This window comes from Ischnura elegans, chromosome X (assembly GCF_921293095.1).
Source record: "Ischnura elegans chromosome X, ioIscEleg1.1, whole genome shotgun sequence".
Taxonomy (NCBI): Eukaryota; Metazoa; Arthropoda; class Insecta; order Odonata; family Coenagrionidae; genus Ischnura; species Ischnura elegans.
In genome coordinates, this window is record NC_060259.1 from 42082614 (window position 1) to 42097458 (window position 14845).

Sequence of the window (14845 nt, forward strand, 5' to 3'; positions counted from 1 at the left end):
AGTGTTACCGAATATGAATTTTTCCACCTATTTCAAATACAAATGAAAATAAAAATGCTGAACAGTTTACAAGTCATTCTCCTTCAATATGGCTCCCAAATCCTGACGCAACTGTCATCCACGATTACATCAAACATGCGCACATGATGAACCGCAATGCTTTTGTTCTTTCTTACAAGGGGAGACCACGTACCTTTCTCTGCCTTTTTCAATGTCATATTTTTTATGGCCTTCGGAATGGTGAACACATCTCTGAACTAGTTGTGGCTCCCTTGAATGGGCCTTAGTTTGGCTGTAATTAATTAATTCTCATGTGGTATTTTTCACAAGCCGTATATATTTCCAAAATTTCACACTACTCAGCAGATGGGTTAGGTGGGGTAGTGGTAGCGAACAAGATTCCCACCCAGGGGGCCAGGGTTCGGGGCTTCATCATGGCAGTTTATTTTGTTGTCTTCATTGTGATCATACGGTGTCAAGTTTTTCATTCATTTTAATAGCAGCAAGCATAGACATAAGACAATTTTTTTATCATCATAATGGCGTTTAGGTATTTAAGCAGTGCTATTTCAACCGCGGAGAAATAAAGGCTACACTCGCTACTCTCCTCTGCTTAAATACCAAAATGCCATTATGATGATAAAAAATTGTGTCATGTCTATGCTTGCTGCAATTAAAATGAATGAAAAACTTGACGCGGTATGATCACAATGAAGATAACAAAATAAACTGCCATGATGAAGTCCCAAACCCTGGCCCCCTGGGTGGGAATCACGTACGCTACCCCACCTAACCCGTCTGCTGAGTAGTGTGAAATTTTGGAAAAATACCGCATGAGAATTAATTAATTACAGCCAAACTAAGGCCCATTCAACGGAACCATAACTAGTTCAGAGATGTGTTCACCATTCCGAAGGCCATAAAAAATACTGCATTAAAAAAGGCGGAGCAAGGTACGTGTCTCCCCTTGTTAGATGCATATTGAAGGCTATATTATTAGTATTGCTTTAATGCATTCTTTGAAAACCTAAAATTTAATGTAAAATTGACAGTAACTTTAAAATTAGAATGTGTAAAACGTAAAGTTGATCATGCAGAAGGGAGTTAGAAAAGGAAAAACCTTCGCATGCACATTTGAAGGTTCACATACATTCTCCTTAATGTTGTTCTTGTGGAGTCCTCTGGATCTTACGTATTTTATTCCTTATTTTCTATGATAAGTTTTTGTAAAAATATTACTCAAGTATTGAACCAAGCAAATGTGTAAACCTTCATATGAGACGTAACCATTGTCAACGGATTTAAATTGAATCACAGATGATCTGTGCTGTGTATTTCCAATTCGAATAATTGATAACTTTATGTCATTGAATGGCGAATAGCGTAAAAAGGTCATTTTTGAGATATTCAGTGATTCGTCTATTCCAACGTCCCACCCCTACTTTCAACTGTCATTCTCATGTACACTGTGTACTTGAGAATGACCCAATGGCCAAAATGCATTGGTTACTCAATAAATTTTTAATTCTTCATTTTTATGGAGAAAGAATTTTTTCTTCATCTGTACATGAACTAAGAAATTTTAATAATTTGTCAACATTTACAAATGATTTACAAGTATTTCACAAAGAAATGTGTCAACAAATATTTACTGCAAAAGATATAATTTAACTTAGTACAAAAACTGATTATACATGAAAAATACAGTAAAATCCTTATTTATCTGGGCTAATAATGGTGAGAGATGGGGCATGAATAACCAGCAAACACAGATAATCCAAACTTTCACTTTTATTTCTAATAATGCTCAATGCAGATCTTTTTAGCAGCGATTATGTCATTGCACTCATATTCCCATTGCTCCATAACTCAAGCAACCTGTCTACACAGGGTAGTAACTCATGGCTGTAACTCATGTGATCGCTACTCCTTTTATCCCTGCTCCCACTTTCCCCACTGCCTTCACTTCCACTACACCATCCCTTAACCATTTGACCTTGACTGATCACGGCAACCATTCATGCCTGGGTGCAACAATAATCTAAGGTTCCCTGGGCTATATTCAACCACATGTGTGACAATAATAGTGGAATTTCAATAATTATGCACTCGCAAAATGAAATATACATTTAAAAATCTTAGTTTACACTTGTTAATTTAGGATTGGTTATCAATTGAAGAAATATTCTAACTTTAATCAAGAGTTTTTTCCGCCACTAATTCTGCGGTACTAGAGCAGATATCCAAGTAAACTTGACTCATTCCCAGTCAGCAAGCAAAGAAAACAATTATGCTTTACAAATCAAATTCTAATGGAAAAAATACACTTTGTGAATCCTAGCTTGAAAATATGATAGTATGTGTTTTCCCATCTGATTTTCCTTTTATAAGGACAGCATCACCCACGGTGCCAGAAATCAACTGGGATTCAGTCGCTCTGTAGTCCGCCACTTTGATTGGCACGGCCTTGAGGGAACTCTCATTGCCAGTCACAACCTATGATCAACATACCTTAATGTAAAAATGGGTGAGGAATTGACGGAAGAGCCAGGAAAAACTATTGAAACAAAATGAATTCTTCTATTGACTGCTAAATGGCTGAATCATATGAACCATTTTCATTGAGATTTATATTTTTACCTACAGGAAATTCACTTTCCATTACTTCAGTTTGCAAAACACTGGCGAATTAATCCTAAATGCATGATGATCTTTTCCTCCTTATTAAAAGACAGCACTAATAAAATCAAGTGATTATGGAAAAATGACCACAAGAGACAAAATCTTGAAGGGATGGCTCCAATGATATGGATCTCTAATGATTTTTCCATCAATGAGCACATCCTTTGACTTTCAAAATATCATAAATTCAATCACAGCCCAATGATCTTAAAGATCAATTTTCACCTTTCTATAAAATGGGAAGTGTAAATATGTGGAACAAAATGTGGAAAAAATGACTGCATGATCAATAAGTTGACAGATCAACCAATAACTTTTATGGTCCCTGAATCGCTATCACTGGAAGAACAAAAAATGATCTAGTGATTCTGGCTTTCCTGATGTTGAAATTCACTAAATACCTTTTTTAATTTTAGCTTTCTCCAAAATTCTTGCACAGGTTTTTTAAGTTCACTATGGACTCAAGTGTGAGATACCTTGAGTTCTTTAATTTAAATACTGGCAACTAAAACTTACACCATATGATCATTTTGTTTTGTGAATTCCACCCACACTATCGTATTGAAATAACTGTGTGCTATTCTGTGTATTGCTTTTGTAATGTGTACGACCCAGGGTCAGATGATCATTCGAGCATATTTCTGTCATCCCGTGACCAAATTTGCTGATGGCAAGGTTTCCAGCCCATAAGTTTGAGTTATCGGTTGTCGAGGACGAATGTGGCCAGTGTCTGGACCAGTCGGAAACAGCTAAATTTTCTGGACAGATACTCATTATCTTGCTGACGATGGTAAGTTTTTCACCTCCTATACTCAGCCTGGTCGAGCCACCCCTCTCCTGGTCTTGGAGGTGTTGACCTGTGCCCTGACGACACGAGGGGGGAATTTTGGGCAGTCTGTGAGTAGGCACGAGAGCAATGGGGTGTGCCTGCCCGTTGCAGTTTCAATTCTAAAATCATTACCAACCTCTCTATTAAATTTCTCTGAGATGCTATATCATGAATTTCAATTAATTGGTGTCCTAAGCCCGATCCAGGAGATGCAGCCACTCTAGTGAGCCCACAACATTCCTCCTATTGACCCCTGTCCAACCCTCTCTGAGGCCTCCTTGCCTCTCATTTCATTATGATATGAAAACGTGTCTACAAAGGAGAAGAGAAAGCCAACTCACTCCTTTCCATCCCTCTCCGCAAGGGACAATAACTGTCGATCATTATGATAAAATCTCCTTTATCGATCTGTCGATCATAACAGTATTTACTAAAAGTTCAAAATTCTCCCACATCTGGCCTGTGAGTACGTAATTATTTTTCAGGATATCTCTAAGCTGCCTCCACATTTATAATTTGGGAATAATCATCAGAGAATTTTTTTGTTTCCCTACACAGTTGCATACACAGAGCAGTCCATAGAAAGGCACAGGGGGGAAAGTTTGCCTCAGGACAATCTCTACGGCCCCATTTATCAATCTCAAAGCGTACTATCCTGGTGATGAAGCACAGACTAGTACCCCAAGGAAAACATTGACCAAGATGCCAAATGTCTCGCAGACAGCATTAACGAAGTTATAATTGGCAGAAAGGTCTAAGTAGTGCTAGCTATTCCTCCTTGAATTAAATTTTAAAAATTAATAATTCATACAATTTAACGAATAAATTAAGAATTCTATAAAACCTTAAGAGTACCTTTTCATGACAAATTCTGCTCTTCTCTTCATTTTACTCTTTTTATAAAAAAAATCACCGATCTCTTTCATATTAAAAAAATGTATATTTTATACTTTTTTGAATATCACTTATTGAGTTTTCAGATGTTTCCTTTGTTAACCTGTTAGTAATAAACAGATAGTTCCCAGTGGTATTCAAAGTTTCTTTACAGATTTCACAAGTATTAATTGATTGGTTGAAACAAGACATTGAATATTGGTTATTTTTCCATCTTCTGAATTTTGCCTCTTTCTTTAACTTTGTGTCATGATACTAAGAAAAATTTAACTGGAAAGCAAATCATGGGCTTGATACAACAAATCACTATATCATTTCTTTATTAAGAAATATTTGATGAGAGAACTACTGAACTGGGACTATATTTGTCAAATGCCTTCCGCCTACATTAATTTTTATCAGACTTCTTGACGCGGAAGAACATGAATAAAAATAAAAAGCCCATTACCCATGTCAAACAACCTTTTACTGCAAGGTAAAGCATCCTTGCAGTAGAAGAGTTGAAAATGCTTACAGCCTGGAGTAAATTTAAGGAACAGCCCTCTCCTTTCATAATTTATGGACACAGGGAAAGCCAAGTGAGTTGTAGGTAGATAAGAATTGCAATCAATTACTGAAGTAACGGTCACGATGGAATATACTTGGCATAGTTCTCTTGTGAGATGATGCAATCATGCCAAAAATGCCTAACATCAGCACCAAGAATGCTTTCACACTGGGGAAGAAATCAGTAGCAGATGCATTGAAATAAACAGATTTACATTGAGATATCAATGATAGAGAGTTTTACCAAAAACATAAATTGCAATACATCACACTCCCGATTATCTGGGCTAATGATGGGGAGGGACGGCACAAATAATCGGAAAACACGGATAACCCAAACTTTCACTTAAACATCTTGCAATATTCATAATTTACCTAAAACAAAAAATATATTATTACTTATGCAGTTATTCTGTTATTTTAGAGTGCTTCCCGGACTCAATGAGAGCTTTCTTCGCCAGTTCACGATCTTTTTTTAGGAACGCGGTCGCACACTGCGAGGCTTGGAATACAAGAACATGGTGTTCCCGTGAATGCAGCTAGCACGCGATCGCTTCCATTTTACGAAGGGGATTCTAACGGAAATAATAAGTCCAGTTTATCCTAGCATTAATGCAGTAATTCCGATGATTTTGCATCCGCTTTAAATATTTTATAGAAAGATCGCGGAAAAAATCGAGCGCGAGTAAAAATCATGCACAGATAATCCGCAACCCGGATAAACTGCAGCCGAATAATTGGGAATCTGCTGTACTTGTGAAAATGGAATTGTGATATTGGCTATCAAATGTGCAACCCCTAGCATCATCACTCCACATCATTTGCCTTTCTAACCATACATGCACCATGTTGTGTAAAGTCATCTTTAAAATTGAGTCTCAAATCCATTTTAGGAGATTATTTGAGTTAATATTATTACTACTTATAAACAGAACAGATTCAGGTTTCATCCAGTATAATTTTTCAATAATGATGATCGAAGCTAACATCTCTTTAATTTTTCCACACTTAAATAAAATGAACAACCTGAAACCTGGGTTGGTGTTTTTTATTTAAGCTAAGAAAATTATTTCAGAGGAGTTTTCTTCCACCATCATTTTTACTTACAATTTTCATCGGGTTAAGGCATTTTTACCAAATTAATTTTTTTATTCAAAAGGAATGATGTACAGATACCTACAACATTTTTTACCCAATGTTAACCAAAATGATGAAGAATTCAGATAGGATAATGCAATGCAATGCAATAATGCAAGAGCAATCTTAGGAGAATTGTGATGATTGCTTCTCGCATGGATAGACAAGTCTTTAAGACATATCAACTCGGCATCATTTCAGCCATGAGTATAGAATGCCCCAATTTATCTGGTAAAATTCTGCATTAATTGTGATTATGGCTTTTGAAGCAACATTATCTGTAACCCAAATATAGTTTACTGTTATATTTGGAATAATTTGTTACGTCATTTCACTAGTTTTCAAAAGGTAATCATAATAATAATATTAATTTATTCCAATTTATGCATTAATTAATGAAATTTATTATATTTTTCATTAATTTTGACACTTGTAAAATAAAGAATAACAATTCCAAAGATGTGCCTACATTGACACCCTGGTTACAAACGCAGCATTTTTTCCATGGCTAACTGTGAATAATGCTCTAAGTGTAAAAACGAATTCAGGAAAGTTCGGTTGCATAAATAGAGAAAAAATACAATTCACACAAAGTTAATCAAGTACATCAGATGAATTCATACCAGTTAGCAAACCAAATTGATAACCAAACATTAAAAATTATTTTTCGTCACCGGGATGGCTTAAGAAAACATATTAGAATCAGCATTTATATAGTGACAGGGTTTCAAAAATTTTGTTTAATGCATAAAAACAAAGCAAAAAATAGTACGGTCCTCACAATGGTATTTACAAGTAAAAGAAGCTCATGGGGCAGCTTTAATTCCTACCATTTACAATGTACCACTATTAATTAAACAGCAATAAACTATATTCTAAAAATTAACTGCTTCCTTTTTCTTTAACTACTAGTACATGCTGCATATTTTTTGTCATTTCATTTAATAGGGGTGTTTCACGATCGCAATAAAATCTTGAAGATAAATTCCAGTTCCATTTCATATTCTTGGTTTGACTCGTTATTGTTGATATCTCAATAAAAATCCTTACCGACAGTCCTTACTTAAAGTCCTTACCGACAATGTCCACCATAATATGAAAATATTGCATTAGCTCATGAGAGAACAATAAAAAATTGTGTCAGGAGTTTACACCGACTCTGGTCTAGTAATGAATCATTGGCTGACTATCTGTCCAAAAGATATGAGAGAAGGCTGTTCCTTCAATCAGAATATGCCATTAGCATTTCCATTTGTCATCCTAGATGCGTCTGATAAAAATCTATAAATAAATAAAATAAATCTATTTTTAAATGAAGCTTCAATATCTTAATTTGCTATGGAGATAATAAAAAAATTGTTTGATCTCCAACTGGTGCACGAGGGTTCACGTAATCAAGCAGAAATAATTGGTGGACAACCATACCTCGCTCAATATGGTGGTACTATATGGTGTATGGTGTGTGGTAATATATGGCTCAATATGGTGTTTTCAAGCATGGGGTCTGATTCTTCCAGCTTATACTTTCTAGATTGTATCTCAAGATTTTCTGAATATCACCAGCCCACCACAACATCTACCAATTCACGTTTGAACTGTGCAGTTCAGTCTAACACCTATGAACGTTTGTAAAAATTAGAATGTAGACAGTGCATTCAACTAACAGAATCAGCATTAGCTTGCCATGACATGAAGTTAATTTTCAACCAGAAATAAAATCATATTCACATTTTGTATAGATAGATTTCCATGCTGTGTAAGTGCTATTACAGAAGCAGCCTTGCAAACAGTTTAAAGAGCATTGTTTAGGGAGGGATTAGCCAAGGTCAAGTGGGATACAAAGGGAGCAAGATGTGGGAATTGCAGGAGGAGGACGGCCAAGGTTAAAAAACATTTGAACTACAAGAAATGATTTCCTACCATAGAGAATTCAATTATGCAATCACAATTTTATACTATGGAGTTCCTCCTGAATCACTGAGTACTAGTGTGGTCATAAAAAATAAACGTTCAATTCTTCTGGGGCACCTCCCTAAAGTTACCAACTATCTATGGGTGAGATTGAAGTAGTTTCCACTCATCAAAAAAATAACCCTTGCATCATTGAGGTTAATTTAGAAAATATTTGGCTTTTAACAAAAATGCTTGTAGTCAAGATATCACACATGGTGTTGAAAAAAAAATGACCACCTGAAATGCGGTCCAGCCCTTGCACTCATCTGAATATTTTAATGGAAGCAGAAGCTGATTTTTGGCCATATTTAACAGGAGGGTAGCTGAATGATATTTAGGTCAAAATTTGAACCAAAGTAGTTACGGATAACAGCCATTTTGTAAAATTAGAGGCGAAAAGTATATGGACTGTCTGACCAAAAAAATGCAAAATACAGCCAATATTTTATAAACTTTTGAGGTAAAAATTTTGAAAATCTTTATGAATAAAATGATAATTTTGGGTAGTGGTTTAAGCCTTATAAGTCATCCCAGAGGATAGGTGTTATGACCAGAACAGAAAAATTGTAAATACAGCCTAAAAATTAGTTTCATTAAAATTACACACTGCATAAACTACCTTTAAATATCAGGCTCTAGTACTTCTAGAGGAAGTCATATTTTGAGCCTTCATAACATGTGCTACAAATTTTAGAATAACACAAAATGTCACATGAGCTACAAAAAATATCTAATGACGCTGGATCGATATAAATTACTCTGAATCAAATGGCTGTTATGCGCTCGAAGTGCCAGAAAAAATTTGGGTGCTGGTTCGCGCAGGTTTTTGAGATAATTGCTTTAGAGTGTGTGACCCCATTGTGTGACTGCGGTCCCTTGCTACAAAGAGGGTTAATACAAGAAGAGGGGTCTAGGTACATGCTCTTGGATTTTGGCCTGTGTTGGGTTCCGAAACTAAGACTTTGCGAACCCAAGAATGTCATTAAAGGAGGAGAGTAAGAAAATGTGTATTATGGGCATTCGTCCGCCTGCGTAGGAATATCTCAGACAAAAATTTTCGGGTTTCATCTCCTGGGTCAAGAAACGTCTAGCGGCATATTTTAGTTGTTAGTAACGAAACTCTCTAACTCTCTATAGAATGTGTGTGCATTAGGATAGTTTGAACCCTCCAGTAATTTGATTAAGTCAACCAGCAGATTCCCATGGCATTTTGGCTACTTTGTAGACATCATATGACAACAGTTTGGACATCCTCCTAATAAACAAGTTGCTTTATTTCCTCAAAGGTGTTTCTTTGAGGAAATCATGAATTTTTTCACTGCATGGGCCGCTTTCAGACGCGACAAATTTCCATGGGCCGCCATTCACGGCACATCGTCATGAAATCCAGAGAGTCATCTCATTGGAAAGTGGCCTGAATTTCACCACATTGTGCTGGAAGCGGCAACCAGCAAAAATTCATTTCAGCTAAAAGCTGCCTTAATGTAGCACCGTGTGTGTTTCATGGCATAGATGGTGCACCGCCGCTTTTCGCCATTATCAGATGAGCCGGCTTTGCTCCAGCCGTCGTCAACAGCATGGCCCTGTGTTTTCAAATAACCATTGGTCTCAATGGATGTCTTCAAATGAGTCAAATTGCACAGTTGACGGCAAGGCATTGTCGACAGTCACCAAGGCGCCCATTTCAATCTGGCCCGGCGGTGCACCGGTGTGAAATACACAGTGCTACCTTGACCCTACTTTCAGACAAGATACCTTTTCGCCGGCTGGAATTCATGGCACCGCGCCGTGAAATTCAGGCCGATTTCAAACGAGACACCTCTCTGGATATCACGGCGGCCAGCGAAAAGTTGTTGTGTCTGCCGCTTAAAATATACTAAAGGTGAAAACATTACTCTGTGATTTCTCATTTATGATCATCAATTTCTATTGCACAGTACCATTATTCTACCTCATATTATTGAAAATTAGCTAATAAAGCTATCAAAATCTTGGTTTTATCAGAACAATGTAGCTTAAATATACGCCTGGAAAAACAATTTCGTGGGAGAAGCATGAGCAGAAAAAAATGATGAAAATCGCATTTGAATCGGTGAAAATTGCCCTTGAATTGGATAAAATGGCGATTAACGCGAAATTCACGTGTTCGTGGTAAAACCCCGAAATTTGCGTTAAAATTCACATTATCGCATTTGCGACTTTTGTATGTCCCTATCAATGACAATTTGGGATTTTTTTTGTTACAACAGGATATTTTTAAAACAGAGTAATTAACTGTAATGTTCAGTGACCCAATGGAAATTGGCTGCACATCAAGCATGGTTGCAAACACAAAATCAAATTTGCAAAATGGGCTGGGAATCTACATCTCATACAGGTATAATCCACCAGAAATTAGACAATATTTTTATTCAATTATGAAGAGAATTACTTGCATAATGAAATCTCTAACCATTCATAACTTTTGTCATAGAAACTTAATTAGATGGAAAAAACTTTTGCATTAAATTAAGGAGAACTAATGCAGTATAAAAAATGAACTACTGTCAAACTAAGTTTTCCTTTGAACAACCGAATAATTTTACTGTGTATTAGGACACTAAAGGTACTCTATGGCATATTTTTATTGATTCTATTTCATAAAAATTACATTACATGCAACAACTTAAATCATGAGTGATATTGGCACTAAGGAATATAGCATTCAGTAAAATCACTGAAACAACGCTCCTGAGCATAGGCAACCCCCACTGTTTGATGCCAACTGAGGCAGCATAGATCAGAAATGGCCCAGAGAAGAGAAAGACAGTGATAATTGATGTCCTGCATCCACTGAATTTCACAAGGTGGATGGTGACTGCCAGAGCTCAGCACTCCAGATGTTAACAGAAATGTGACCATAGAATTCAGATTAAGTTTTCAAAGTTAGCGAGCAAAAATTTACACTTCACTCTACTAGTGAAATGATGATAGAGTATTACTTATTACATGCCGAAAATTTTGAGTTGCTGCACCATGTGAACAGACATGAAATTCACATGAATTGCCCTGGAAATTTCCTGTTGTACCCCGAATCGAATCACAGACATTAGTTTTTTCCATACCACTACGCAGACAACTACTTTAACCAGGATCTTTCATTCTTATGGCAATATTCACTGAGGCTCATGGTGCTACAAGTTTATTGAATTTCACCATCAAGCTTCAGCGTAAGCATGAGGTTCTCAACTGCCTATGACATCTTAGAAGTCAGTTATCCCTAATTTAGCAATCTTGGATGGATCACCAAGGCTGAACAATTAGCTCCATGAACCTCAGTACAATTGCCATGCAGCTTCAAGAGCCTGGATAGTGTAGCAATTGGTGGAAAAAATTCATGGGTCTATGTTTTAATTCCCACTACAAGGGAAATATTTTTCTGAGGCTATTGATGTGAATTTCACCTCCGTTCCTTTGACAGCCCAAAAATATAGCACAGGCAAATTTAAAGCTTTATCCAGTTTCTTTTCAGTAGTCCGCACTGATAACATGATTCCGTACCTTTCCACGGCCTGTTATAAATGATGGACTATTTCAAATTCAGTACGTCACATCAAAGGCTATGGGGAGAATGTTCAACTGTATTCAACCTTAGAATGGGGAATTTTTGCATGCCTTACTAAACCACCTAAAATCACACCACCACCAAGCTGATTTTTTATCTTGAGGTGCCGTTAAAATTTCATTAGTAAATAGTAAATAAGAGCCATAATATAAATCACTGCAGAAGAAAGTAAATTTGGCACCATTGATATATCTACGGTGGTTTGCAAAAATGAATATTTTTTACTTGAACATTTTTCAAACAAAATAGGTCACCATCCTGGTTGAGTCTAACTGAAATGTTTTGTTCTTTGAGGTTTAAAGAGTTCATCGCAAGAAGCTATTTTTACCTACAAGACTTCATTGGAAATATGCATAGGCAGAATTGGAGGGGGGCACATGCCCCCCCACCCCGATGCTAAAAATTGACAACATTTTTAATACAGTTATCATTACAATTTGTTTTATTTTGTGCATTACGGAGCCTCAATCATTTAATTTAATATTAGTACCTTTCATATTAAAATAAAGAGGATATTTTCTACAGTAATTGTTGTATTTTGCGTTTAATCTCAGATATTAGAAGACTTGTCAGACCCTTAAGCCACCCAGAAAAAATCCTGGATCCGCCCATGGAAATATGCCTTACACAAATTCAAGAAAGACTCAAAGAAAAAATTGTTTGAAAGTGATAACAATCATTTGTGGAAAAAACTGATTTTTAACTATGTACAATATTATTTTACTTGCATATGCATTAAATGATAAGATAAAACCTAAAAATAGCACGAGGAGATACAACAGGACAGAATTTACTTTGAGCTCACTTGAACTTGGATTCATACACAGATACCCATTTATGATGATTTCGGACTGGATCCCAGCCTGAGAAAGCAACTGTTTATAATTTACTTTACATAATCATGCAAAACGTATGGCTTTAGTGCACCCTCAATACTTGTAAGCCAAAATGGATAGTTCGAATACATTTCAATAAGGATAAAATATTGAATATATCATGATAATAGGCAACTCAGCCCGCACCTACTACAAATACAAATAAAATGAAAGGTAGAAAACTAGGCTCCCTAGCAAAATTACTTTTCATAAAACTGCTGTTTATTAAAGCTTAAAGAGAGAATAGAGAGACAATACACACCAGCCATTACCTATTTTTACATTAGCAATAAGATTAATTACTGTGACAGAGAAAATGTTTCCGGTGCTCTTCACTAAGCCTTCAGAAGGCAAAGGAAAAGAGAAAGTAATGCCCCAAACATTTTATTTGCAGATGTTTAATGTACCTTTTGGAGGATTCATATTTTTTCCATCATAAAATCCCTATCACTACTGATCAACGGATATGTATTGTAATAATGTCTTAGTCGAATTGCTGAAAATATTTGGATAAATTAAAAAATAACAAAAAACCTTATTCAGATGAACGAAATTGTTGTAATTCATGATTTACACAAAAAAGAAACTGTAAATGCATGGGCAATACTAATTTGATCAAGTTTTCTGCGATGAATTTTACCCAGAAGATGAAGTGCAGTGATGACAAAGGAAAGGCTTGATATTAAAAAAACAGACTCAGGTGAAAACTGGAAAGAAGGTTGGTAGTTTCCCACAAACGGCTATCTAACTCAAATTGATACAATATAACAGTTTGCAAAGGTGTTAGATTGAGGTCACAGTGAATAAAAAAATTAATGGAGGTCTCCACTGACTTTATTGTAGAGCTCACACTGAGCAAATTCCCAAAATTTCTTTGGCATGCTTATTATCTCCTAATTTCTCATACAAAAACAGCACACCAGTTCACTATGGTATACCTTGTTAAGGAATGCCTACCATGTAGTTATTAGTAGAATGAGTCATTTACACATGAGCATCCTAAACAAGATAGACCAATTCTTAGAGGAAGTTATTAAAAATCACCCCACCTTTACTTCAGATTTATTATGGTGCTTATTAAAAAATGCCTGCATGAAAAATTAACCACGAAACAGGAAAAACGTAAACCCCAATATTTATAACTTAAAGAGCTTCCGGAAATACCAAATAACACAAAGATCTCAAGTTTTTACCATATGAAATTCAAAAGCAATGAATATGACAAGTATTGAAATGTTTCAAACAGACCATCCTGGCAAAGGATAAAAATTCAAGATAGAACTGTTTGAAAACATACCATGGTGCTGAATGAATATAAGATGGGAATTTTTTTAAACCAACTTAGTGAAAATTACAGGACACATTTTAAAAGAGACCACCCATTCCAAATTAACTAAAAGAGCAAAGTTTTAGCACTTGATAGACTGAAATGAAACTCCTTATTATGTTAGAGGGTTAAGTTTCTTACAATAACACTGGGAAATACCTCTGCTAACTGCTATATCTTCATGATGCAAATATTAATTTACAGATCTCTAGGTAAGACCTTGGAAATTTCAAAAGAATGAAGGCAATTTTCATCGTAAAATAGTAAAATATTAGTCTTTCCTTGATCAAGATTTTATATTTAACTTGACAATATTGCCCACGAAGACCAGCTAAATTTAACATTGCAATACTGACTGCCAGTAGAAAAGAATCAAGATTTGAGTTATTATGTATTATGTGAGAGATTATGTATCCAAATAATACAAATACCAACGAATCCCATCAAATCCACCCATTAGAAACTAAAAAGAAGCATTTCGAGCTTTGGCTAAAACATCAAATAAAAAAAGAATAAAAATAACATTGGTTTGTCATTGGGGCACTACTATGAATGCTCAACCTTTATTTTTAACATAAGTTTCATATTGCTGACCGATTATAGGCAAGCCTTGGCAATGGCACTAATTTTTTTTCTATACAGAGTAAGATCAAAAACGACCCCGGCCCATAAAAAGTGTCGTAAGTATGAAAACTTATCCTAACAAGAAGTTTTCCGCACATCAAGAAGAAAATTTCAAATTCTAAAAAATAATATTACAGACTACATCTGAATCATCCCTTTCCTCCTAAAAAAACAAGAGATAAGATAATACAATTTATATTAGAATTTACAGAAAAGCAAACTTACAGAAATGATTTCCTGGACCAGCATAATGATGACCTTTGTACGCAGCAAACAAACCAGGGTTGATTCCAATCTGCGGAAATAATAAATTTTATAAGATGAATTACAAATGAAAGCAATTCAGACAAAAGATTTGGCAGATTCATTATATT

The 14845-nt window shown here is 35.6% G+C and overlaps 1 protein-coding gene across 4 annotated transcripts in view; it reads right to left on the minus strand.

The window, feature by feature from the left end:
* Positions 1-14845, minus strand: part of LOC124171938 (trithorax group protein osa) — a 92102-nt gene that overhangs the window by 43909 nt on the left and 33348 nt on the right. For all 4 annotated transcript variants that reach the window (XM_046551384.1, XM_046551382.1, XM_046551383.1 and 1 more), the window contains one exon: positions 14697-14766. In XM_046551384.1, the coding sequence (XP_046407340.1) occupies positions 14697-14766 (70 nt within the window). The remainder of the gene's footprint in view (positions 1-14696; positions 14767-14845) is intronic.